This window comes from Choloepus didactylus, chromosome 14 (assembly GCF_015220235.1).
Source record: "Choloepus didactylus isolate mChoDid1 chromosome 14, mChoDid1.pri, whole genome shotgun sequence".
NCBI lineage: Eukaryota > Metazoa > Chordata > Mammalia > Pilosa > Megalonychidae > Choloepus > Choloepus didactylus.
Window position 1 is genome coordinate 76,481,936 of NC_051320.1, and position 27,700 is coordinate 76,509,635.

The window sequence follows — 27,700 nt, forward strand, 5'->3', positions numbered from 1 at the left end:
CATGTAGCTAAAACTGTCTTGAAATCCATCTGTCTTTCTGACCAGAGGAACCAGGAAAAGAAGCCCCATGGGATGGAGAATGAGAGGGAATCCCAGAGGGAAGAGAGCCTGAGAAAGGGAATCCTTTGATTCTTTGCGTGAACTTGCAGAAGACTCAGCCTAGATTGTGAACTGAGTATACAGAAGAGATCCAAACTGGCAAAGGCTTAGAAAATGAACAAAGATTTGAACCACCATCCATAGAAGGTGAGACAGAACTTGGAGGATGACTCTAACTGCTAAAACAAAAACATCAACATTTTCTGGAGGATTATAACAGAATCCAGACTGGTAATTTACAATGTTCAGATACATTCCAAAATTACTCAATATACAAAGAAGAAGGAAAGTGCAAGCCAAGCTCAAGGGAAAAGCCAACAGATGCCAACCCAGAGATGACCCAGATGTTGGAATTATAAAACAAAGACTTTAAAGTAGCTATTAAAATTATGCTCCATAAAATAAAGAAAATACACTTGAAATCACTGAAAAGATAGGGAATCTCAACAGAGAAATAGAAACTAAAAAAAAAGAAATTTTAGAAGTGGAAAAATTACAATGGATGGCTTAATGGCAAAATGGAGATCCAGAGTAAGCAGTCATAAACCTAAAGATAGATCAATAGAAAGTATTCAACATAAAGAACACAGATAAAAATGATTAAAATGAATAAAGTTTTGAGGACTGATGGGGCAATAGCAAAAGGTTTAACATGGTGCAACTGGAGTTTCCATAATGCAAGTGGAGTTTCTGAAGGAGAAGAGAAAGAAATCGGAGGAGAAAAAAATATATTTGAAGAAATAATGGCTGAAAACTTCCCAAATTTGGAGAAAAACATAAATTTATAAATTTAAGAAGTTAAGTGAATGCCAAACAGGATAACTGACAGGAAAACCATACCTAAACACAGCCTAATTTAACTGCGGAAAACCAAAGATAAAGAGAAAACCTTGAAAGCTGCTGTAGAAAATGACATATTACATACAGGGGAACAAACATTCCAGTGACCGCAAATTTCTCATCAGAAACCAGAGGCCAGAGGAAACAAAAACATCTTTAAAGTGGGGAAAGAAAAATTCTATATCCAATGCAAATGTCCTTCAGAAATAAAGGAAAAATTAAAGACATTTTCAGATGAAGGAAGACTAACAGAATTTGCTGCCAGCAGAACTGTACTAGAAGAAATGATAAGGAAATTCTTTTGGTAACTGGCTTTTGTAAAAATGGGATCCTACTCTACCTGTCTGTCTGTTTCTCAAAAGTATAAAGATACACATAGAAAAACTGAAATGATAACTTAAACATTGGAAGAGGGAACTAAAGATGAGAAGGTGATCTAGTGTGAGCAAGATCTTAGGATGGCAAGAAGATGAAATCTGAACTAAGGTTTAAGAATGAGTAGGAGTTACGCCAGAGGAGAGGATGAATTGAGGAACCTATTTTAGGCAGAAGTGATAGCAGAACCAAGGCAAGGGAGAGTTAAGTCGCATAAAAAGGATAACAATCTTAAACAGTCTGCTATCTTAGAGCAGTGAAGGGGAGGGAGGGGAAATTAGGCTGAAGAGCTAGGAAGGAGCCAGGTTGTGGAGAGACTTGAAGGCCAAACAAAGACGCTGGGAAACAATTAGAAGGGAGATAGCATGCAAAAGCCAAGTGACTTTGTAGACCTTAAGTAGAGGAAACGTTAGAAGGAGAGCAAAAAGTGTTATTTAGTTCACTTTTCTATTCAGATAGACTATCTACATGTATGTAGAATTAACGACTTTTCATTATATTCTAGGCTTAGTAAGGCAATCTGGAAAACTGAGAATCACTTTGTTTTAGGTTAATGAAATTCATTTATCATTCCTAAAGGCTGTCATCAACCCAAGTAAGGTCACCTAACAAAGCGTCTGACAATTATAGGCACCTATGAACAACACCCTTGTTCTTATCTAGTAAGGTCCTAAGGCTTAAAGATTTTTGGTTCTAAGAACTAGCATTTATTTGTAGGTAATTATAAAAGAAGGTGCAGAGAGTACCCAAAAGTATGAAAAAAAGAGCTCATTCTTCCTACCTTCAAGGATTTTATCATTTGGTTGAGGAAACAGAATACCAAATTCAGCTTTAAAAAAAAGTGAGAAAAGACTTACGGGGACCACACGCTTGGGAAAGCCTCTATTTCTTCTTGTGTGTATTCATCTAGACGTCTGGGTACTTTCCGTGGTTGAGGAAGCTCTTCCACTATATTCTTAAGAATATTTTCTGGAATATCCTACACCAGAAAAATAACTTAGCTTTTAATTTTCTTATAAGATCTACTTTAGTATGTAAGCATTAAAAAAATAACAAAAAAATGTTTATGGAATGAGAAAAACAATATGATCTTTAAAATTAAAAATCAGTGAGAATCCATGAAAAAGCACATCTGACCAATGATATAAGTAATCCTGTTAGAGTAATACACTTTCTAGTTTAACCTTGATAAACATATTTCTGGTGATAAAGTAGACTTCTTCAACTTAGAGAAATATTGAGTTAAGTTCTCTCTCTCCTTTCTAAATATTGCTTAATTTAGTCCCCTACTTTTAACTGCAGGAAAGGAACTGCTTTGGTTTGCTCTCATGACTTTTCATCTGATGAATATATGTACTGGGTCTACTGCTTCCAGTGCTACTATCTTTCAATACATGTTGCCAGAAAAATTTTTTTTGAAAATGACAGTCTGCTAGATGTTTGAGGCATTTATCTGACAAATACTTACTGAGCAAATGTTTTTATTTCTTTTAAGTTTTATTTCAGTAATCCAAGAATGATATAATGAAAACCAAACTAAAGAGTAAAGCACACATCTGAGAGATATTTTAAAAGAAGAAATCATAGGAATTGGACAGCCTGAATAAAAGGAATGAAAAAAGGAAGAGTGTGGGTAACCAAAAGAATTAACATTCATGTTTTCTGCCATCACAAAGAAATAAGGCAGCTGGGAAAGGAAACTGTATTGAGACACTGGATAAGTTAATTTTGGAGACTGTATTGAAATAATGATAGGCCATCAATGTGGAAGTGCCCTATGGGCATTTCCATAGGGAAAGTAGATGTAATCTTTTTTTATTATATTGTGTTCCTAGAAATTTTCATTACAAAGCTCATTAAAAAGTAAATTCTATTTCTCTGCAGAGAGTAATATTATAATTGGAAATCAAATATCTGGCCAAGGATATGGCATCAAATAAGTCATAATTTTGACCAATAAATATGTATTGTTAAAATACAACTTTACAATAGCTTTAAAGAATCACAAAGCTCAATTACATTGTAATCTTACTCTAAAAGCTAATGCCAAAAAAAAAAAAAACCCAAACAAACACTAATACAGCAAAATTTTAATAATGTGTTTTAAAATTTAAAATGGCTTTTTAAAACTATGGTTTGTATAGGTTGGGTTGCCATCAAAATACACAAAACACAAGAGACATTATCGATAGTGTTTCTTCACTGAAAAACATTTAACATCTGCCTCCTCCCCCATCTCTTTATCAGTATATTTGAATCTGCAGGTATAATTACACAGCATCAGAACAAGCAGAGGATGCCTGGACATAAGAGATATTAAATGACATTTATTTTTTACTTACTGAAGAGGCCTATCTGTCAATTTGATATTAATGAATATTTATGAATATTTTACAATTCTTTAAGAAGCCATTTAAAAAATTCCTAGATCATTTATAAAGACAATTTCAAAAGCTGCCAAGTGCTCATTCAGCCTAGAGAGCTTGGAATATAATGTGTTCCTAGCAGACGTTTGCTGAATGGAATGGAATTTTGACTGAAATGAGCTGACTAAGTCTCCCACTACTGGGGGAATTTGTGGAATGGATAAAATCAATGGGAAATGAAGAACGAGAACTGTTGATTAGGCATTATAAACAGATACACAAACACAAACTTCTTCCTTTTGGCTGAACCATTTGAGAATAATTTGCAAATCCTTCAACCCTAAATATTTCAGCATGTCAGTTTGTCCCATACTGATGATGACATATTTGATCTCTTGGTTACGGTGGCGTTCACCCGATTACTTCAATGTAAAAGTATCTTTTCCTCTTGCAAATAATAAGTACTCTGTGGCATGACATTTTGAAACTGTGACTATCCTGTTCCATAATAACCTTTTATTCAATGACTAAACAATACAGGATAATGGTGTCTTTTCTAATTCCATATTTTCTAACTCAGATAACATTCTCCTTTAAAGAAGAGCTTTTCCTTCCTCAGAAAGTGAATGGAAATTACAGCAAATTAGAAGAGAAATTTTTGGACTATCATGATGGGATCACAGATTTTTGCTTTTTATTCAACATAATCCATTACTGACATCATTCATTTTAGGTTCACACAGTCCCATATTTGGTCAGTGAGTACCACTTCAAGCAGGTCCTTGTGTTCTTTTGACATTTCCCTGGTGGTTTTTGAGCATTTCTTCCTTTCTGTTACTTTCTATTATTTTACTATTATAAATAATGCAGTTAAAATAAAAACTATCTAAAAAGCATTCCCTGAAAAAATTTCATTCTCTTCCCTATTCCTTGTCTTTGTACCCACACTCCAGTAAGCAACCAACTTCATTTTCTAATTTATTCTTCCCATATTTCTTTACGCAAAACAAGCAAATATATAAATATATATGGATATATGTGTGTGCATACATACGTACATATATATATGCATAAAGGTAGTATGCGACCTATTTATATCCTTTTTCAAATTTTTTTTGCTTAATACATTCTAGAAAGCATTACTTATCAATTCACAGAAATATTTGTCATTCTTTTTTATAATTGCACAGGATTTCCTATGTATAAAGATTTGTTTTTATTTCTTTTACTATGATATAATCTTGTGCATGTTAATTATTCTGAATTCTCCTTCCGAGTTTTCTTTTTCACTCAGTTTTCAAATCTGAGGGACATACTGTTTAATCGCTACAAATGAGATCGATGGATCAAAGGATGAAACACTTCATGTATGCATTTTTGTTAAATGTTCCCTAGTTCCCAGAATTTCATATGGGTTGCACCATTTTGTACTCCCACAAGCAATGCATAAGTGCCTCTTTCCCCTTGGCCTTGACAATAAAATGTTTGCCAAGCTTTTGTATATTTACCAATCTGTTTTGATGGAAATGGACTAATTTATTTTATAGTCTGACATTATTTAAGAAATTTATTGTTCAACTGAATTACCATGAATAATTAAAAATCCACAGTCAATCCTGACCATGTAACTGGAATAAATTTATTATTTCTATGTCTTTTAGTACACTTAGAAATAGATTTTAGACTCTTGTGATTTCATGAAGGTCATTTATCCTTAGATGATAATACTGCTCTCATACCTTCTATCTCAAAGGTAAAATAAATAGTGAAAAGTGATTCTACTCAGTCTTGCAAAACAAAGGTAACAAGTCAATCATTTTGGTAAATGCATGAATAATTTACTCTTGTATTGCTTAAGCTAACAAGGGAGCACATAAGGAGCTTAAAAACTTATAACTTGATATTCTGGAATGAATTTTACATTATTCCTTCAGTAGGAGCTATGAGGACAAGAATCATAGCCAAGGTAGTGACACCAAGTAGCACTTACTGTGCCAGTCCCAAGCCTCTACAAGTGTTACCCCGTTTAAGTCTTACAATAATCTTATGACGTAGGTACTATAATTATGCCCATTTCATGGATAAGGAAATGGAAATAATCAGTAACCAGTTCATGGCCATGCAGCCAGTAAACAGTGGGGCAGAGATTCAAACACAGACCTGTGGTTTGAATACTTTATCACATTATGGTTAGAGCTGACCCTAGGGATCCTAGAGAGATAAAGGACAAAAGGAAAAGTCTAAATCAATACATTTGAGCTCAGAATTAACACCATCTTTTATTACAGAACCTCTAGTGTCTAATTATATTTTATTAAGTCAAAAGACGAAGTACTTAAAACAGTATAATAATAATCAATAAAAATGTTTATACTTTTTTCAAGTACTTTTTTGCTGAATAAATTTGGAGTAGGAACAAGTGTTCTCTAGTTAAAATTAACTCATGGGAAATAATTAGCTATCAAAGCTAAATTGTTAAGAAGTTTTGCTATTGGTTGCAAAAAAGTAAACTACATTAGTTTGGACTGTTTCACAGTTGATGAGACTAAGAATGAATACCCTCAATTTAACAGGAGTTCTGATCTGTTTCTTATTCGACAAAGCAGTTATAAGAAAAAGTAGAAATTACAGAAATTTGATTTCTGGTCCAGTGATGGCTCATTTTATGATTTAAAGTAAGAGAAATTATTATTACGGTGTGCTTAATTTAAACGTATAAAAATTTTAGAAGTTGATGTATAAAAGCATTGAAAATTAATCTACAGTAATTACTGAAAAAGAAAATAGAATAATTAATTGAAAATTTAGGAAAAGTAATGATACTGTGACAACTGACTTACCTCATCTGGAAAAAGATGCAATCTTTGCATCAGAGTTCTTCTCTGAAGGTTTTTTGGCAGCATACCATAAACAGCTAGTTTTACAATCTGAAAAACAGATAGACATAACATTCAATAGGAAAAATGTGACTTGTGATATAAAGAAGACAAACACAATTCTAGGTGAATATGAATATAAAAGGAAAGAAACTGAGACCTAAGTAGATTTATGGCAGCAACAGAAGAGAATTTTATAATTTGGTACATTACTATTTTCTTTAGCCTCTGTTTGTTTTACTTATTGTTTATTTAGAAGAAGTAGCAAAAAAAAAAAAAAAAGACAAAGGAAGAGTTAAAAAAGAACCTGTGTATTTGCCAATTTTAGATGGAAGAGGATTTCCCTAAGTGTTGTACAAACACCTGTGGTTTGAATACTTTATCACATTATGGTTAGAGCTGACCCTAGGTATCCTAGAGAGATAAAGGACAAAAGGAAAAGTCTGAATCAATACATTTATTAGAGCACAGAATTAACACCATCTTTTAAATAATTATGAAAAAAATTCAAAATATTTAATAACCTTCTATTTAAATGTTTTAATTAATGTTTTTAAAAAATAATAACTCCAAGATTGTACTGATAATCAGAAGGTTACATTCTGAAACAAATCCTCTTATAACCCACATACACCAAATACTGATTAGTAAATTATGTCTGTTGGCAAAAGCCCTAATGTTCCAGACAAATATTTGGTGTTTAAATTGGAAGTAAAAGAATTGAATTCATACTCAACATTCCATTCTTTGTCAAAATTAAGTCCTTAAAAAAAATTAAGATCTTTTAATAGTGAAAATAATTCAAACTGACTTTATCTCTGAAATATTTTTAAGTCTTCACCAAATATTTTGTAATGAATTTTAACTTTGTATATAAAATATAATAATCTGAAAAAATTTGAACAAATATTATCAAATGAAAAATTCTTGACATTAGAAAGTTGGACCATACTGCCTCCTAGTGTACAGTTAGTATGCCTGAGCAAAACAGACTAACATTTAATTTTTAAGCCATTTAAAAATAATTATAAAATACCAAAAACTATGATTTGTTGTGACCATTATATGTTATCAGAAGCCCTTATAACGTTTAACACCATTATATGCAAACCATTTTAATAGCAAAAATAGGATACTTTATTTGACCTTAAATAATCTAAAAACACACTATTTAGGAAAGCATTAAATATTTTCCTGAGAAGCATTCTCTGAGATGTTTTTGTAAAATGGAAATGAATAATAAAAATAAATAGTAAAGCACAAAATTTCTAAATGTATGTCATGCTTTATTATTATAAAATATTTCCTCCTTTATCAAGAAAATTTTAGGCCATGCTACACCAAATGGTTGCATCCTGACAATAGATACTTATTTTTATTCACCTTTTTATGGAAATAAAAAAGGATATACCTTCATAGTCTAATAACTTTGCTCATTTATGAATATATTTATGTAAGAAGCTAAGACAGTCCCTACTGGAGAATTTTTTTTTAAATTTAAAATTACTTTATTTATCAAATAAAAAAACATTTCCAAACAAAATAAAGCCAAGCAATGGGAAAAACAAATATCCTGAAATAACTCATTCCTCCTAATATCCTCCTACCATAACAAAAGAAAATTAACGAACCATAGTCACACCTGAGCATTCCCATATCATTAAAATCACCCTCAAAATTTTATTCCTCCTATTAGTATAGTTCAAAGACCAGGTCTATCAAGAGTTAAGGAAGGAAAAAGAAAATTGTAAAACAGCAACAGGAGACTAAGCTTTCAGCAATATTGAGGACTAATGTATAGATTAGAAACTTCTCCCAGTATATAACTCAAATGATAAATAAATGAACATTAGTGAAGTTAAAAATGGTTTTTAAAATCTTTTTAAAGCATGGAAACAATGGAATCCAGAAACGAAGAAAAAGAACTACAAAGAAAGTATGAGGGCTGGAATTTGCTCTAAGGGCTTCAGCTTATCCATGGTACTCAAGGGTGTGGGTTTTAACAGGCACCTTGGAGACAGGGCGCAGGATTAAAGATCTGTCATAAACTTGGGATCTCCCCAGAAAAGGGAACACCCAGGTTGTAGGGTGGGATAATAAAAAAAGGAGTCTTTCCTTATAGGTAACTGCTAACCATGAGCCTTATCTCACAGGCTTTGGGGCCTAAATTTAACCCGTCAAATGAGGTTCAAAAACCTGTATGTCAAAAGTTTAATCAAAAGTTTGATATATATCACCTTCCTCTAGGTGGTTGTGCAGGTGTCAGGTAATTAAAACGAAAAGCATCATAATTCTTTGACTAAATACAAAACATAATAAATAGTAATTAGGTAATATATAGCAATAAATGATAATGAAAGTAATACTTCTCAAAACTTGTATGACGCAGCTAAAGTGAAGAGTTTATAGGCTTGAATGCTACCTACATTAGAAGAAAACGAAGATTAAAAAAGCAGTATCTGAAATCACTCTTTCTATAGATGATAAATAATAAAAAACACAATAGACTTACTGCCACTGGATCCTTCAGGTGAAGTTGAGTAGCCGTTACTTGTTTAAATCCACCTGGGTAGCTGTTAGAAGAAGCAAAACCATTACAACTCCCTTTTCCCATTGCCTGGGAGTAGGCAATCATATAGTATTATTAAACTGAACACTTATTTTACAGTAAGACAATGTTTATTATGAAATTATATTTTTTTCTGGAAGCTGTGTTTTCATTAAGTGTTAAAAACTGAGTAGTAAACTATGCTTCTTAGTGGTCAACTACCACAGTTTCATAAAAAGTTTCATTTCTTGGAAATTTTCTTGGCATAACTATTGTATTTCTATCTGCATTTTAAGTTATTCATTATTCATTCATTCGTTTATTCACTATGGGATAGTTTATCATGGCTTGAAATTAAGACACAGGCAAGAGCCAGAATATTTCATGTTCCCTGCCAAATTAGACTGTAAGTATCTGTATGAGCTAGGGAATCAGGACTGGGGAAAATGGCAGTAGTTTACTTGGTTCTAAAGTCGAGTTCATACATACGTCATGACCCTGTTTCTTCTCAAAAGGTAGTAAAAGGCCACTGAAGTTGAATTCAAGACCATGCTCGTTTTAAGTAATAATGTATTTCATTGTGTTCAGATCAATCATTATATACAAAATGGATAAACGGGAGATTAAAGAAAAGATTTGGAAAAGGATTGGAGGCAGCTTAGTAACTTGGATACCCCAGATTCAGGTCTGAATCTAGGTCTTGCCAATGGCTCCCTGGATAGTATCAGGCAACTCATTTTACCTCCCTCTATATGAATTTACTCATCTAAAAAAGGGTTTTTAAGAATCAAATGAGGAAATGTTTGTGAAAGTGCTTTGGAAATTTGAAATAAAAAAGATATAAGAATGTAATATTTCATTACCTTGAATAAATGAAATAAAGCCCAAATGATTTTCAGGGAAAGGGAAAAAAAATTTAGAAAGCCAGTGGACTCTGTAAGAAAACCTTACAATTACCTAAATGGAATTCCTTTCTTTCAATAATACTTGAAAACATTTTAAAGATGATTTAAAGAACCATGTTTCAGGAATAAAACTTAAGAAATCATTATCTAGAAACTTACTGAGAGAGCTGGGTTATTTCATGGAATTTCAGTCTTGGAAAAAGAAATACCTGTCTAGACTACTATTCCTGTATTCTTTCTCTCCCTGGGGGAAAAAAATCTTTCTATCTTCTACACTAAAGATTATCTTTCTAATTTAAACACTGTGATGGTGTTCTTTGACCCTGAAATTCATTACTATTCTAGAATTCTATTATTAAATAATCATATATATTGAAAAGGCTTAATGGACAAAGATGTTACCTAGCTCTTTATAAAAGTCAAAAATTTAATTAAAAATAGAGCAATGATTAATAAAGTATGGTAAATCATATTGTGGACAACTAGTGAATAAAAGCAATGTTTACAACAAGGTTTCGAGAATTTCATGTTAAGTTAAAAAGCAGGATATAAACATATACATATTGATATGTTAAAAGAATGATGGGATCAGAGGTGATTTTTAGTTACTTCAAACTTTTCTATAGTTTCTCAAGTTATTATGTATTAAAACTTTTATAAAGAGAAAGGTAAATTTTGAATACATAATTATAATACAGTGCTATGAATACAATAATAGTAGTATGTATGTCCAAGGTATAATGGACAATGCAATTGTGGTGGCTTGGAGCTACGTACCCCAGGGAAACATATCATAACCCTAATACTTTCCTGGGAGTTTGAACCCATTGTAAACAGGACCTTTTAATGAGGTTATTTTTATCTAAGGTGTGGCCAACTGAATCAAGATGAGTCATAATCCTATTACTGGATCCTTATAGAGAAGCCACTGGAGAAGCAAGCTGGAAGTAAATGGAACCTGGAAGAGAAAGAAGATGATACTTGCCACATGCACTGTCATGCGACAGGAAAACCAAGGAAACCCTAGGATTACCAGCAGACAGCCCTCAAATGCCAGTCTTTGAAGAGAAAGAATTGCCTTGCTTATGCCTCAATTTTGCACTTCTCCTCACCTCAGAACCATAAGCCAATAAATTCCCATTGTTTAAGTAAACTCACTGTGTGGTATTTGTTTTAGCAGCAGGGAAACTAAACAGTTTTTTGTACTGAATAATGGGGTGCTATTACAAATACCTAAAAATTTGGACATAGCTTTGGAATTGGGTAATGGGTAGAGGGTAGAAGAATTGTGAGGTGCTTAAGAGAAAAAGCCTCGATTGCTTTGAAGAGACGATTAATAGAAATATGGACATTAAAGGTACCTCCAATGAGGCCTCAGCAGTAAAGATGGTTGTGTTACTGGAAACTGGAGGAAAAGTGATCCTTGTTATAAAGTGGCAGAACACTTGGTGAAATTGTGTCCTGATGTCAGATGGAAGGCATAACCTGAAAGTGAGGAACTTGAATATTCAGCTGAGGAGATTTCCAAGCTAGGTGTACAAGGTGTAGCCTGGTTTCTCTTTGCAAAGAAAGAAACAGGAAAATGAAAAGCAATTATTCCTTGGGGAATGAGGAAGTAGGGAAGGCATCCCAGAAGAGGTGATTTCTGGGTCAGGTTTGAATGGCTAAATGGGAGACTGCCAGAGAAACAGAAGATGAAATGATATTACTGTCAGGAAAACAACACGTGCAAAGGCAGAGAGGTAAGAAATAGTGATTTGTCAGCTAAAAGATATTGGCTAAAGTAAAGGACTGTGAAGAAGCAGTGATGGGGTGCCATCAACTTGCAAGTAACTTGGATAGTTCTCTATAGGTGAGAAAGCACCACTGATGGGAACACTAACCAGCTGTGTTATTTTCCTTCATTTGCAGGAACACTATAGATAGTATTGATATAGTATTTACCATAGCATTTGTTGTCAATCCTTTCCCTTTATGCTTTTGTTGCATTATAATACCCTGAAATTTCATAGTTCTTTCCTAATTTTACCTGTTGACTCTGAAGAACTTGATTCATCAGTAGAGATTTGATAATAGAAATTACTAAAGTCAGATATGAATTCATTTTTGCTAAATTAGATTTCATAAGCATGTTTTAAGGAGAAAAATGGGCAAAAGATGGCTAAAGGAAACATTGATATATTTTGTTAAGAGATGAGAACAGATGGGTACATCAAAGTTTGCTTGTCTAAGGTGAAGAATATAGTTGGAAATAAAACAATAATTTTTATCAAGAATGAAAGATCAACTTTTCAAACAATAACTTCCATGAAGTATAGAGGGTATGGTTAATTAAATTTACAGATCACCTGAAACTGAGGGGTTAACAAACACATTAGATTAGGATCTCAAAACACCTTTTAAGGCTAGAGATAAAATTTAACATGGACTAAACAAAGTAGATTAAAACACAACTAAAACATACAAAGTGAGACATTGCTGAGGAGCAACTGCTGGAAAAAGACATAGGAGCTTTAGCTGAGAATATACTCAGTGTACCACATAAGTGATATGGCCTTGGAGAAAACTTCTATTGCAATAGAAGATTACACTAACTGAAAGGTGGAGGAGAGTTTGATTTTACTAGGAAAGCACCAGGAGAGTGTATTTAGTTAAGAGGGATCCTGAAAAACAAGTCTGTGCCTATAGAAGGATGACCAAGATATAATGGGATATTTGAAGTCATGCCATATAAAGAACTCTGAAGGAATTGGGGGTGTTTAGCCTGAGGAAAAGACAAATCAGTAGGCACTTACCAACAACTGACTCAAAATATATGAAGGATGCCATGAGGAAGAGATATTATAATTATCCCACTTTCCCAAACAACATATGAAAGCTAGAGAAAAACAGATTATGACTCAATAGCAAAAAGATCTTTCTAAAAGTTAGATCTTTGAAAGGGGAAATGAATGGGCTGCCTCTCATGAGGCATGGGATCACTATTATTCAAGCACAGACAGACCTAACAACTTGAAAGGGATGCTGTGGAGATTTTAGGTATCTTCCAACCTTGGGCTTTTGCTCACTCTTCCTTAAACATTTCATGTACTTTCAGATCTTCAGGATTGTTCTGGAATCAGCAGGACAATTATAGGAAGCAAAAAGAAAGAAGTGGGAAGGATGATTAAAAAATTGGAATGATCATGATGATCAGAGAGGTCATGTGAAAAGCTTCCAGGATAAGTAAATACACTGTAAAATCTGTGAGGTATTAATTAGTATTTAGTAAAGTTCTATGCTTTTTTTTTTAATTTTGAGATAAATTAAGTTACATGAATAGTTGCAAAAACAATACTAGCCCCATACACAGAATTCCATCATACCCTGACCCCCTTCCCCCAACAGCTCAATAAACCAACTTTAACATGCTGTCACATCACTATTTCTTTCCCTCCCTATCACCCATGATCTATTTCTCTGTCTTCTGGACATATGAGAGTTAGCTGCACACATCCTTGAACATACACTATAATTCATGTATGTACTTCCCATGAACAAGAACATTCTTTTATGTAATTCCATTAAGCACAGCTAAGTATAAGAGATTCAAGAATGATACAATGCTTACATTCTATATTTCCTTTTCCTTATGTCTCAACTGTGTCCCTTCGAGCCACCTGTCCTCCACCCTCCAATCCCATACAAGTTCATCCTTAGCATTCAATTGTCATCTAGTTCGACTGTCTTTTTCTTTTTTTCTTTTTTTTTCTTTTTTCAATTGTGGAAGCATATATACAGCCTAAATCTTCCCATTCCACCCCCTCCCTAGACCTCCATTAGTGGGATTAATCACATTTAGAATGATGTTATGCTCTTTCCCACCATCCATTACTAGAAATTTCCCTTCACTTCAAACAGCAACCCTACAATCCCTTCTTAACTCCCCATTGCCCCTTCCCCCATTTCTCTTAGCCCAAACTCTACTTTTCATCTCTATGGTTATATTCTCTGATAATTTCTTTGTGTTTACTGTGGGGCTTAAAATTAACCTCTTAAACCCCTATCAATCTTGTTTTTCTTTGATACCACCTTCACTTCAATAGGGCACATAAACTATGTTCCTATACTCCTTCATTCCCCCACCTTTATATAGTTGTCTAAAATTACATATTTTACATTGAGTTCAAAACCACTGATTTGCCCTTAAGTTTGCATATTTTTTATCATGTAGGAAGTAAATAGTGGAGTTATAGTTCAAAAATTAACTACTATTTGTATTCCATTGTGTCTGGAGAATGTCCTTAGAGTATATTCAAATTTTTTTTTTTTTTAATTTCTTGAGTTTTGTTTTATGTCCCAGTTTATGGTCTCTTCTGGAGAAAGATCTGTGATCACTAGAGAAAAATGAGTGTCCTGGTGATTTGGGATGTAAGGTACTATATATGTCTGTTAAAATTCTCTATCTCTTTCTCCTTTCTTTGTCTCTCTGTTGGTAGGGCTTCCTTTAGAATCTGAAGTAGGGCAGGTCTTTTATTGGCAAACTCTCTCAGCATTTGTTTGTCTGTGAAAAATTTAAGCTCTCCCTCAAATTTGAAGGAGAGTTTTCCTGGATAAAGTATTCTTGGCTGGAAATTTTTCTCTCTCAGAATTTTAAATATGCCATGCCACTGCCTTCTCGCCTCCATAGTGGCCACTGAGTAGTCACTACTTAGTCTTATATTGTTTCCTTTGTATATGGTGAATTGCTTTTCTCTTGCTGCTTTCAGAACTTGCTCCTTCTCTTCAGTATTTGAGAGTCTGATCAGAATATGTCTTGGGGTGGGTTTATTTGGATTTATTCTGTTTGGAGTTCGCTGGGCATTTATGCTTTGTGTGTTTATATTGTGTAGAAGGTTCGGGAAGTTTTCCCCAATAATTTCTTTGAATACTCTCTCTAGACCTTTACCCTTATCTTCCCCTTCTGGGACACCAATGAGTCTTAAGTTTGGACGTTTTATTTTATCTATCGTATCCCTGAGATCCATTGCGATTTTTTCTATTTTTCTCTCCATTCTTTCTTTTGTTCTTTCATTTTCTGTTCTGTGGATTTCTAGGACACTGAGATGTTGTTCAGCTTCCTCTAGTCTTGTATTGTGAATATTCAGAGTCTTTTTAATTTGGCCAACAGTTTCTTTTATTTCCATAAGATCATCTATTTTTTTATTTACTCTTGCAATGTCTTCTTTATGCTTTTCTAGGGTCTTCTTTATGGCACTTATATCCTGGGCCATGGTCCTCTTGATGTCCTTTAAATCCTTTGCCATGTTTTCGTTCTTTGATTGTAGCTCTTTAATTAATTTTGCGAGGTATAACGTTTCTTCCAAAATCTTGATTTGTGTGTTTGGAGCTGGATTCTCCATATTGTCTGGTTTTATCATATGTGTTAAGATTTTCTGTTGTTTTTGGCCTCTTGGCATTTGTTTTGCTTGATAGGGTTCTTTCAAGTTGTATCAAAAAAAAAAAGGGGGGGGGATATCGATCTAATTTTTCAGAGACACAGTTTGGTGACGTACACTTTCTCTTACTAACCAGCAGATGGCATCTGTGAGTCTTTAATTTGTTAGAATTGCAGCTTGGTGACATACACTTTCTCTAACTAACCAGCAGATGGCATCCATGAGTCACTTATTCCCCTCAAGTCAGTTCTCCCCAACTTTGTAGTATGTGGGGATCTGATTCTTTTGGGGTCCAATTGGTGCACTTAATTTGGGTGTGTTGTCGGTGCTGTCTGCCCCCAATGAGGGGCATGTGCCTGAGTGGTTAGGGAGGAAGGGCAGGTTTAACAATCAAATCTCCCAGGTGTTCCCGGAGATTTAAGGCTGTTCTCTGCCGCTGACACAAAAGTCCTTGGTATTGGCGTAGGTTCCCTGGGATTTCCGAGCTGTTCCCCCCTCCCTGCCGTGCTTTTCCAAGACCTCTGTTGAGGGGCAGAGGGCCGTGCCACGTCACAAGTGAGTGCCGGCCTCCAGGGAAGACCTGGGCCGCCGGGCTGTGTAGGGGCATTCCCAGCCCGCTTCAAAGATGGTTGAATGGGACGCGTTAACTTCCCCCTTTCCACACAGCTCCGCTCTCCCAGCTCCGGGACAATCAGCCGTGGGTGGATTCAAGGCCACTGTCCACAGCCGATATTGTGTCGTGTGAGTGATGCTGCAGGAAAGACTCCCTGTCACGCTGGGTTTCTCGGCTGGGCTCTGTGCTGTGTGTTCAGCCAGGCAGGAGCAGCCCCGCCCACTGGGGCAACAGCCGCGAGGCTGGGTTTCTCGGCTGGGCTCTGCACCGTGTGCTCGGCCCGGGCAGGATCAGCCCCGCCCACCAGGGAGACGGCCGCGAGGCTGGGTTTCTCAGCTGGGCTCCACGCCGTGCGCTCGCCCCGGGCAGGAGCAGCCCTGCCCGCCGGGGACACCACTGCAAACCGCGCTTCCCCCCTTTGTTTCCCTGGACCCAAGATGATCAGCAGTGGGTGTGGGAAGGGGTATCCTCCACCCCAGACACCAAGGCGTTAGTCCAGACCACTCCCGTTTTATCTGCAGCTGTTCCTGGGCTTCTTTTATATATATATATATATATATATTTTTTAAAGTCCAGCCACCGTTTCCCCCCAATGCAGCGTGGCCGAGGGATTCAGCCTACTCACTCACTCGTTTCAGAATGCAGACTCCTGGTTTCGCCAAAAGCACGTTCCCTGTGGCTTTAGCAGAACTTGTCCAGCTGGTGCTACTTTGGAAGTGGTGTTCTGGGTCCTTTCTGTTTTTTTATCTAGTGTTTTCCACGGAGGTGTTTTTTTCTTTGTCTCACCTAGTCGCCATCTTAGGTTCCTCCCCAGTTCTACGCTTTTTGATTGAGTAAATCACATATGTAAAATAAGTATTTTCTTAAATACCAATTTTTGAACATAGCTTTTCTCTTTTAAAAAGGACTCTTAGTGTCCTTAAACTATAATACATTTTAACAGACTCTCTTCCTTGACAATGGCATCATCTTACCCAGTATGTGAGGAATATACTTTTTGTTCCCATTTGTTTCCAGAAAATGCAATGTGTCTTGTGTTCATTATGACAACGTGATCCCCACAATCACCTATATTTTAAAAAGAAAAAAAGGACAATTTTATATGAGAAATCATGACTTTAAGAAAACGTGAAATGGTTATTCATAAAGCTTATCAAAACACAAATACCTTAAAAATACAAAGCAAGTCACAGTGCAACAATGAAATCCTTGAACAGATTTCTGTTACTCTTTTACATAACATTTAAGTATAGAAAGAGGTGGCAGGCCATTTGGAAAAATTTCAATACTGGAAGGTAAAAGAAAAGTTAGTAAAGATGCCAATAACAACAATATATCCTTCAAAGGCAAACCACTATTATTCCTATCATCTATTCCCATTAATAATTACACATCACTAAAATGTTTATATTAAGTATCTTTAAATACAATTTTCCCCTTAAAAATAGAAGAGAAAATGAAAAAGTATGCACACAGAGGTAAAAAAAATTATATTTTACCAAAGGTAAATTGAAAACAAATGCAAAATATCACAACTGATTATTATTCTTCTCAAATTCAGAAAACAAGAAAGCAGCATGATCTGACGCTTTAACTACTGATACAAGTTTTTTCCAACCACATTTAACTAGTTAAATTTAAATTGTCACTTTCAATTATGACTACACATATATTTGACAGGAGAGATGACCTGAAAATCAAAATACATGTATTGGATTAATTTTCCACTGAAGAATAATACTGTAACTTTGCCTGTTCATCTTAAAAAAAAAAAAAAAGTCAACATTTTAAGTTTGTATATATGAGTCACTTTATGTGTAATCAGAAACATTTATTAAATGTATATTCTACTAATAGAAAAATAAACTTTACATGACTCTGGATACTTATTATTTAAGAAAAAACACCACTGAAAAAATAAGAAGTATAAATAAGCAGAGTATATGAAACTATAGAGTACTTCATTCTATGCAGAGCTTTGAATTTGAATGGCAGAATTCTCAGAGATGTTCATAGTATATACAGGACAAGGATAAAGGAAAGAGGATAAGGCAGGTGGGTTGCCTTGGCTAGAATGAAAGGGAATAGAGAGATGTGAAGGAAAGACCCGGGAAGGTTGCTGTTGGGACAGCAAAGGATAGTTTGACAGTATTTGGCTAATTGTCTAGAGTTCCTGAAAGTGACACATGGTGGGCTATTAAGGCAGTTGGGCCAATGAACCAGAAGAGCACATTAAGAGCAAGAGAAGCTATCTATACAGGCTTAAAGAATACTGAAATTACCCTAGCTTTCATCCAGAAATTTTACAACTGAAGAAGCTAATGCCCAGTAAGATGAAGTGATTTGCCGGAAGCTCAGACACCAGTTTATCTAACACCCAGTTCAGGCTCTTCATTTATCTGTGAAAATAAACATGTTCAAAGAGCTTGCAATCCCAAATTCAGGGGGCAGCTCTAATTAGAAGGAAGAGGGAATTCTTTTGCTTGTCCTACCTCATTTCTATTTTGACACACACATTTTTCATGAAAAACAATCTTACTAATGGGAAGCTGGCTTTCTACAATAGTTCACAAAGGTCCATTTAATAATGTAATTCAAATATTGTATATGCATGTTCAGATAGATATTTACTTTCATAGCCATTTCTGGAAATAAGACCTATATATATTATTATTTTCCTGAAAAATTCTCATTTTCCCGATTACTAATGTGGCTGAGTATTTTTTATATGCCTATTGGCTTTTTATAATTTCCTCTTCTGTGAAATGCCTGTGTATGTCTTTTGCATATTTTTCTGTTGAGTTGTTTGTCCTTTAGTTTTTTTTCTAACTTTTATTATGAAAATTTCAAACTTTCAGAAAGCTTAAGAAGATTACAGTGAATTTCTTTATACCCTCCTCATAGATTAAACAGTTAACATGTTACTATCCTTTTTTTAGTCAATGATTTGAAAATAAGTTGCAGATGTCATTACATCTTCCTCTAAATACTTAGCATGTGTCTCTTTAAGAATAAAGATATCCTCCTATGCAATCACAATGCCAGTATCACACTTAAGAATAATAATTTAATTATAAAGTCTGATGTCTAGTTCATTTTCAAATTTTCCTAGTTGTCCCAAGAAATTTTTTTATAAGCTATTATTTTTTTGAACTAGGATCCTTCCAAGGTTTATGTATTGCCATTAATTACGTTTCGTTAGTCTCTTTTTAATCTAGATTAATCCTTGTCTTATTTGTTTTCTTGCCATTAATTTTTTTGAACTGTCCAAGCTAATCTTCATGTAGAGAATTTTCTTCTTGAAGCACATTTGTCACTTGCTTTTCTGGATGCCGTTCTCTCCATTTCTTCCCCTCTCACTAATTCCTTTTTCTCAGCCCCCTTTGCTATTGTCACCTTTCTAAACTTTTTGTGTTCCTCTCGCTAAAAGTTGAGTCTGCCCTAGAGCCCAGTCCTTAAAGCTTTTCTCAAAACTCAGATGATCTCTTTCAGTTTCATGCCTCTAAATTTTATTTCTATAGGCTAATGCTTACCAAATTTGTATCTCCAGTTTTGACCGTTTCTCTATATTCCAGACTCACACAGCAAAATCTAGTTAGCAAATCCTCTCAGATGTCAAATAGATACCTACAATAAAATAAGCCCATTTGAAGATGTCTTTTCTCCTGGTCTTCCCCACCCAAACCAACCTGTTCCTTCCCAGTTTTCCATATCTTAATAGCATCTCTATTCTTCTACTTGCTCTGGTTAAAAGCCTTTGCTTCACCTGTGACTCCTTTTTGTCCAACACCCCATAAATATATATTTCAAAATATATCTGAAAACTGGCCACCTCTCATCATCTCTATCACTTCTACTCTAGTTTGAAATCACCACACTCTCTATCTGGTATTATTCCAGTAGCCTCCTTACTGATCCCACTGCTTCCATCATTGCCCACTGTGGTCTTTTCTCTTCTCCACAAGCAGCTATGGTTGTATTTTCCAAATGAAAATCAGAGTAAAAGCCTAAGTTCTGCCAATACCCTACAAGAACCTATATGATGTGGGTCCTATTTCCTATCTCTCTGTTCCTTGAGCAATACACTCTAGCCACACAGGCCTATTGTTATTACTTGAACTTGCCTCTCAAGCACATCTTTTTCTTAGAGCCTTTTCATATTCTTTCCTTTCTTTCTGGGTGCTCTTTCTCAGATATTCCCCATGGCGTATTCCTTCCTTCACATCATTCAGATTTCTGCTCAGTCATTTACAACATGAAAGAAGCTTTCCCTGATTCCTCTTCCTGCTCCCATTTTTTTCAAATCCAACGGCAGTGACAAGAAGAGACATATAAAGGAGTGACCATTTAGTTTATAGGCTAAATCAGGATAATTCTGAGAGTGAAAAGAGGTAGTTCTGATAATTTTGCTGGGACAATGACATAAACTGGTCTGTACTGTTTTCCTACGTATAAGCCAAATTCAGCTTAGTGCCCTAGTAGATTTTTTTTTTTTTAGCAAGAATGGAATAAGGAATCCTCAGAAAAACAACAAAATATGGGGGTCCTGAAAAAGTAACCCAGTTGAACTTTTTTAAGATTCTATTCTGCATGAAAACTACGGCTGTTAATGACAAAACAAGTCTAAAATAATACTCACTCAGTTGATGGTACACAGGTTTGTGCAATCCCTGAAGTTTTATCGAAGCCATAGCAGCAAGTTTGCCAGGGGGCTGCATTTTTGCATCTAAGAGATACCACACTCGAGCAAAAGTGGCCCATTGCTTACAAAACAAAGAGGAAAAAACAAAGAAAATTATAATTAAAACGGAAATAAATGAATTTATTATTATATTATCACATGTATTTACAGTTAATGTCAATAATCACATTGAAAAAAACAATTGTATCTCTAAAAGAAGTTTTTTTTGTTTTGTTTTCATTTCTATTTCTGGATAAAGGGGTCTTTTCTCATTCTTCTGGAAAGGTTAACACAGTAATTTTTCCTGCTTGCTTTGCTATTAGCAACATTGATTATGCTTTCTTAAAAACATTCCAAAACATATTTCCCTTTACATTATTTTTTGTGAGGAGGAGAAGTAACGAGAAGCTTTTAATGAAGTAGAAGCTGTTTATCAAGGATGTCAAAAATATCTTGAGATTGGTAGGTACATTATTATGAAAGCTAAGTTCAATCCCAACAGAGAATTAAACAGCAGAATGTATCTGGGAAAATATAGGTGGATGATACTGAATAAATTTAAATTTTAAAAACTGCCTTGGACACATCTTTAGGCTACTTCATGCATAGACTCTTACCTTTGCAGTGCTCCTCGGTGGCTTCACACTTTAACAATGCTGAAAGAAATATAACTAGGCTAGCTGGTTTTATTTTAAATTTAATTATCAAAAAACTTCAAATCAACCTAAAAAACTGCTGAGCAATTGTTGTTTTTCTCCCTTTCTCATTTTTTGTCTCTATCTCATTCTCCTCACACATCTTTTGTCAGAGTTAACCCTAATCATATATTTTGATGCTACTGTAAATGGTATTTCAATTTCTGATTGTTTGTTGCTAATAAACAGAAACAATTCATTTTTTCAGTATTGATCCTGTATTGTGTAACCTGGTTACACTCACTTATCAGTTTTTGTAGATTCCATCAGGTTTTCAACATAGACAATCATGTTCTCTACAAAGAGAGTGTCTTTCCGTACCCTTTTCTACTATTCTCAGCTTATGAGCTAACTTAATTAAAAGAAAAAATTAAGAAAAAAGAAAACTGAAATGGGAATTTATACTCTCATCGAGGCAATAAATATACTAGTATTTGTATCCCTCTTATCCTTTTGTTACTCTTACTGCCAACTTCATTGGTTATTTTTCTGTCCTAAACTTTTAACTTGTCAGCAGCATCTGACAGAGTCATCAGGCTTTTTCTCTCTTAAAACATTTGTCTCCTTTATTTCCCTTACCCCCACATTCTCCTGGTGTTCTTTTCACTACTGCTTCTCCTTAGGTCTCTTTGCAAGATGGCTCTCCTTCCTCCTCTCCCTGACTTATCCAGGGATCAGCCTTAGACAATCTCTTTTCTCCTTTGTACTCTGCTTTATTTTTTGCAAAAACAAACAATTGTTTGTATGGGCAGAAACAAACTGGAAATAGTAAATAATGTAGATTCATCAGTGGAGGAGTGGTTGAATCACTTACCAGTAAGGCACACCAGCAAACATTAAAAATTTAGTTAGTCCTATAACAATGGATCTTTTCCACTGGAAATATGCTGTAATTTCTCCCATCTTAAAGAGCTTTTTTCAGGCCTCAGTAAGAATGACTGCAATGGATTAAACCATATCAAATATGTTTAAATCCATGAGTTCATAATGATTAAAAAACCTTATTATTTTGAATATTGGTAAGTAAAGGAAATGAATCAAACATGTATCTGGGCTTTCATATAAAATTTTATTACTGGGTAACCAAATAGTAGATGAGAAGTTTCTCTGTATAGAAGCATTCCAGAAGAATGAAAGAATTAAAGTATTATTAATTGAAGCCCTTAATAAATTAATGGATCTCAGCAATCATCAATGCTGCTACTATCACAAAAAGATAGACGGCTTGGTACTGTTTGCCTCCTGAAGGAAGAACAGAACACTACCTACGAAGTAATGTTAGCCCCACCCCCAAAGAAGAACTGAAGTACAAAATTAAGGTCCAACTACTAATTTATAAGAAATTCAGAGAAACATGCTAAACTACACCATAACAATGCAGTCAGAAAATCTGAATGGTGGGAATCCACAGGACAAAAGACCTTATTTCTTCAACAAACTGCAAGGAAAAGAGATGAAAGAAGAACCTATTGATTAAGAGACACTTAAAAGACATAGCAACTAATTGCAATATAATGGACATTATTGGATCCTAATCCAAATAAACAAACTGTAAGGGTGTTATATATTTCCACAATATATGTGACAACTGGAAATTTGAACATTTACTGGATATTTAATGATATTAAGGACTTGCAGTTACTTTTCTTTCAGCTTTGATAAATGGCATTGGGATTTTTTTTTTAATGCAATTTTATTGAGATCTATTCACACATCATACAATCTATCCAAAGTATGCAATCAGTGGCACACAGCAGGAATTATGTTTTGTAAAGTCCTTATCTTTCAGAGAATACACTGAAAGATTTACTTGTGAAATAATATGAGTTTGAGGATTTATCTCAAAAAAAATGAAGGAGAGAAGTGGATGGGAATACAGGTAGATGACATGATGTTTATTGCTTGCGAGTCTGCTTGAAACTGGGTGCTGTCTACTTTTAGATATGTTTGAAATGTTCCATAATAAAAAGTTAAAAAACAAAGCAAAAACAAACTCTTGACTTCACTTTCCCACGGACTACTGCTTCATTTCTTTGTTCTCTTTCACAGCAAGAATCTATCAAAGAGTTGTCTTCACTCTAGGTTCCCTTTCCCCATTCTCTCTTCAACCTGGCTTTTGTCCTCCCACATCCATCACCATTACCCTACTGTCCGTCAATGTTACCATGACCTTCACATTGTTAAATCCATTTGTCAATTTTAAGTCTTCAATATAATTGATCTTTCCTTCCTTCTGAGTATTCTTTCTTCACTTGATTTCTTGGACACCACCCTCTGTTGGTTTTTTCCTACCTTACTAGTTCTCACCTTAGCTCTTGCCTCTTTAATATCCCTGAGTTCAGTTCTTAATCTTCTTTTGTTCATATCTCTCCTTTATCTATGCTCACTCCCTGGAAGACTTCATCCAGTTCCACACTCTAAAAGCCATTTGTATGTTTATAATGCCAAAAATTATAGCTCTAGCCTGGATTTCATTCCCGAACACTAGATTTGTATCCAACTACTCTCCTGGCATCGATACTACAGTGCTTCTTAAACCACCTATAGTGAAAGACTAGTTTTTTCCCAAACCATTGCAGATCAATACTATGATAAACATAAATACACATGCACAGTAAAAATACTGCTACAATGTCAGATCACTACAAAAGTTTTTTAATCCTTACTTTCACTTTCTGTATTTACCTCATCATGGATAGATAACAAACAGCTCTAAGAAGGAACCTCACTTGGAGCAACGCTTGGCCAAGAGACATCTTAGACCAACATAATCTAAAACTGAACTCCTGCTTTTTCACTAGAAATCTGCTTCAACTTCAGCCTCGATTAGGGCATGTTCTTCCAGTTGCTCAAAACAAAAACCCTTGGAATAATCCTTGCTGCTTCTTTTGCTGTCAGTCCATACTCAATCCTTCAGGGAACTATTGACTCCACCTTCAAAACACATCTGAAACCCAGCCACTTTTCAACACCATACTGTTACTAGCCTGATTTGTGCCACCATCATTACTAGCCTGGATTACTGCAATAGCATCCACACTGATTCTTTACTTCTGTCCTTTACTAATCCCAATCTCTAAACACTCTATTCTCAACCTAGCAGCCAGAGTGTTCCTTTAAACACCTAAGCCAGGCATGTTGGCTTAAAACCCTCCAACAATCCCCCAAAACAATGGTCTTACAATGGTCTACAGTGCCCTATGTGATCCATGCCATTATCACCCGGACCTTATATGTTAATACTCTTTTCCTCTCTTACTCAAGCCACACTAGCTTTCTTACTGAACCTCAAGCATTCTAGGCAAGCTCCTAACTCTTTCTCTCAGCTAACTCTTTCTCCCCCTTTAAGTCTTTGCTCAGATGTCACCATCACACTGATGCCTATCAGGACAAGTCTATTTTATATTGCAAGTTGCTCCCATCCTCACACTTCTAAGCCATACTCACCCTGCTCTTCTTTTATTTTTTCCAAAGTAATTACCACTTTCTAGTGGTAAATAATTTACTTATTATTATATTTACTACCTATATCTGCAGGAAGATATAAGCTCCAGGAAGGCAGAGATATTTGATTTGTTCACTGATACATGCCAAGCACAAGAAAGAATCTGGCACACAGTAGACATTTAATAAATATGGGTTAAATTAATAGAATTTTATTTTTTTAGCAACTCACACTGTTAAAAGATATTTGGTTTCTGGACCATCAAAACCCCCAAGTCATTTTCCATATGATACATTATTTTTTCCCCATCACATACTTAGGCCATTAGATACTAATGTTTCCTGAGCATTTAATGTATCAGACCTAAGTGCTTTGTATGCACTTTCTCATTTGAGCAAAATACACTTCTCTATTTTATAAGTGAGGAAATTGTGACTTAGAGACTGAGTACCTTGCCCAAAATTAAAGACTGGAATACAGATCTGTTTCCTGAGCCCCTGCCCTTAAACACCCTATTCTATGGGTGTTTATATCTGTAGCTATCTCTGTGAAATTTCATCTTGCTAGGTAAGTTACCCTCCACGAGTTGACCACAGATGTCTTTTGCTCCCTCCCACCTTGGCACTTCTACCAACTAGCTTTTGCTCACAAACTACACACCTCACTCTATTTTTTTCCTCTTCAACCTTGAAGCTCCACAGTGATGCTGTCACAACCCCTCTCCCACCAGATGTCCTATCACCTACAAATTTTGCTTGTTTCTTACTTCAATTAGTAACTCAGGTTACCTTATATTATAGTTATGTGGATATTTGCAATTTTTTTCTCTGGTCCCTACAGTATAATAAGCATATTTGAAGGCGCAAAGATCCTTTTTTCCTTCACTTTGTTCGCTCCCACCGAGAGCATCAAAAACAAGGAAGCATGCTTTCGTTTGAACGGAGGCGGGAAAGACATACGAAAAGGGCTGAATGAAAAGAGCTGGAGAGAAGTAGCAAGAGAAAACCAACGAAAACAATTGGTAGACAGAGTCACGACCTTTTTGCCTGTGCTTTCCCGAGGCACCTCCTGGCCTAAGGTCTCGGGTCCCTCGGCAACTCAGCTTCGCTACTAAATCCGCCGGAACCATCGCCCTCTTTTTGCCAGTGTAAGGAACCCACCACTCTTTAAGAATTCGAGCTCACCTGGGGTGCCCTAGAAAAACTCGACATGCCTTCCTATTAGCAGCTCCGTTCTTTTACCAGGACTGTGGGCCGGTCACGCAGCAACACTGGACCGGCAGGAAACGTTCATAGCCAAGCATGACAGTTCCTAGGCCTCCCAGCTCTCATCGCTTCTCCGCTTTTCCTGGGTCCCCTCCAGTCATCCCGCCGTAGTGATTTTGTCATGAAAGGAGGAATTAATATAATTATTGAGAGCATGATTCCTCCCAAATATTCCATGTGTTGAAAAAGCTGCGGAAAACCCATGGAAGGTACACAATTTCCAGCCGACCTAAATGGAAAGGAACCGGAACTACGTCACCAGCGCGCGGCTGTTTGGATGTGGAAGCCGGGACCTTAAACCCGGGGTTATCTCTGAGATGGATCGGTACCTGCTGCTGGTGATCTGGGGGGATGGAAAAGTCCTGTCGGCGGCCGGTGGGGAGGTGGATCACAGGCCAGGAGTGTCGTCGGTTGAGGGCACCGATAAACGGCCCGGTATGTGCTGGACTGAGAAAGGGCGGGAACGACTGTGGGGAGGGTGAGAAGTTTCGAGTTTGTGGTCAAGTTCTGGAAAGGGACCTCTGTCGAGTTGTCTGTCCCAGGAAGCTGCGACTCGATTTAATAAGTAATGGAAATGTCATCATCTTAATAATAGGGAGACATTTGTGGATGCAAAAATTTGTGGGCCCCCAGAAGTTCTTGGCACAGTAAAAATTTAACAATAAATTCCTTGTGTTTCGGTAATGGAAATTCTGCTCTTTGGAAATTTATGCATTCAATAAACCTTTCTACCTCAGTAGAAATTTAACTGAATAAATCCCTTGTGCTTTAGTAATGGAAGTTATATTCTTGGAAAATGTATGCATTCAATGAGTATTTCTGCTTTTCTGTGTTCCAAGTGCAGGTAATACAGAAAGGAAAAGGGAAAAACTTGTGTGTTTCTAGAATTTACATTCTACAGGACGAGGCATCCCACGGATAAGCAAAAACAAATGATAGAATTTTTAAAAACTTTAATCATTTGCATAGCATTACTTTTTTGGTGTTCTTGTCTAGACTTTCTTTCACATTTTATTTGCTTGTTTTGAATAAGCCCACATTTTGAAGGGGTAGTATTTGTAGCTGTGTATCCGATTTTGTAATGGGGGTTTTCCCTTTGTTTAAAATTATTCTGTTGGGGTAGTTTTGGATTTGTGTTAACTGGCTGGCATGTGTGAATCAGGAGACTTCTTTTCTACTTTCTCTGTGTGCTTTTGATTTCCTGTATTTGACAAATATTGCACAGCACTTAGTTCTTTTATATTCAACATCTTGGTTTTTAGAGTCTCTGATGGACACATTGGAATAGGCCTAGCGTATACATATAACTCTTGAGTCCAGTTGAGTTAGTCTGTATTTTCTTTTTCAGACTTCACAGCAGCAAATGTTTATCACCTCCTGAAAAGAAGCATTAGTGCTTCAATTAATCCAGAAGATAGTACTTTTCCTGGTAAGTATAGCATAATCCTCGCTTTTCTCTTGCAAGTAATATGACAAGTCTGAGAACTGGAATTGTGATATGACTGGTATTGAGAAAAGGCTGGAGGAGTAGGCAGAGCTATGTAGCTCGTAAATCGGGTCAGGGTGTTTAGACTT

The 27,700-nt window shown here is 35.6% G+C and overlaps 2 protein-coding genes across 3 annotated transcripts in view; one reads left to right on the forward strand and one right to left on the reverse strand.

Annotated features, from left to right (window-relative positions):
• The window catches only part of MRPL13 (mitochondrial ribosomal protein L13), a 38,239-nt gene extending 12,037 nt beyond the window's left edge, over positions 1–26,202 (reverse strand). Inside the window, exons 1-7 of one of the 2 annotated variants that reach the window (XM_037803528.1) lie at positions 26,045–26,107; positions 21,338–21,376; positions 20,679–20,802; positions 17,014–17,107; positions 9,069–9,129; positions 6,521–6,607; positions 2,172–2,293 (exon numbers count right to left, since the gene is read on the reverse strand). In XM_037803528.1, coding sequence (XP_037659456.1) covers positions 2,172–2,293; positions 6,521–6,607; positions 9,069–9,129; positions 17,014–17,107; positions 20,679–20,757 — 443 coding nt within the window. In that variant the 5' untranslated portion in view covers positions 20,758–20,802; positions 21,338–21,376; positions 26,045–26,107. Of the gene's footprint in view, positions 1–2,171; positions 2,294–6,520; positions 6,608–9,068; positions 9,130–17,013; positions 17,108–20,678; positions 20,803–21,337; positions 21,377–26,044 lie in introns of both variants that reach the window. The other variant, XM_037803527.1, reaches the window with a different exon arrangement.
• Positions 26,203–26,402: 200 nt separating this feature from the next.
• Positions 26,403–27,700, forward strand: part of LOC119509478 (MDM2 binding protein) — a 116,740-nt gene continuing 115,442 nt past the window's right edge. The window contains 2 exon segments of the mRNA XM_037803522.1: positions 26,403–26,560; positions 27,474–27,554. Of these exon segments, the coding sequence (XP_037659450.1) occupies positions 26,443–26,560; positions 27,474–27,554 (199 nt within the window). The 5' untranslated portion in view covers positions 26,403–26,442.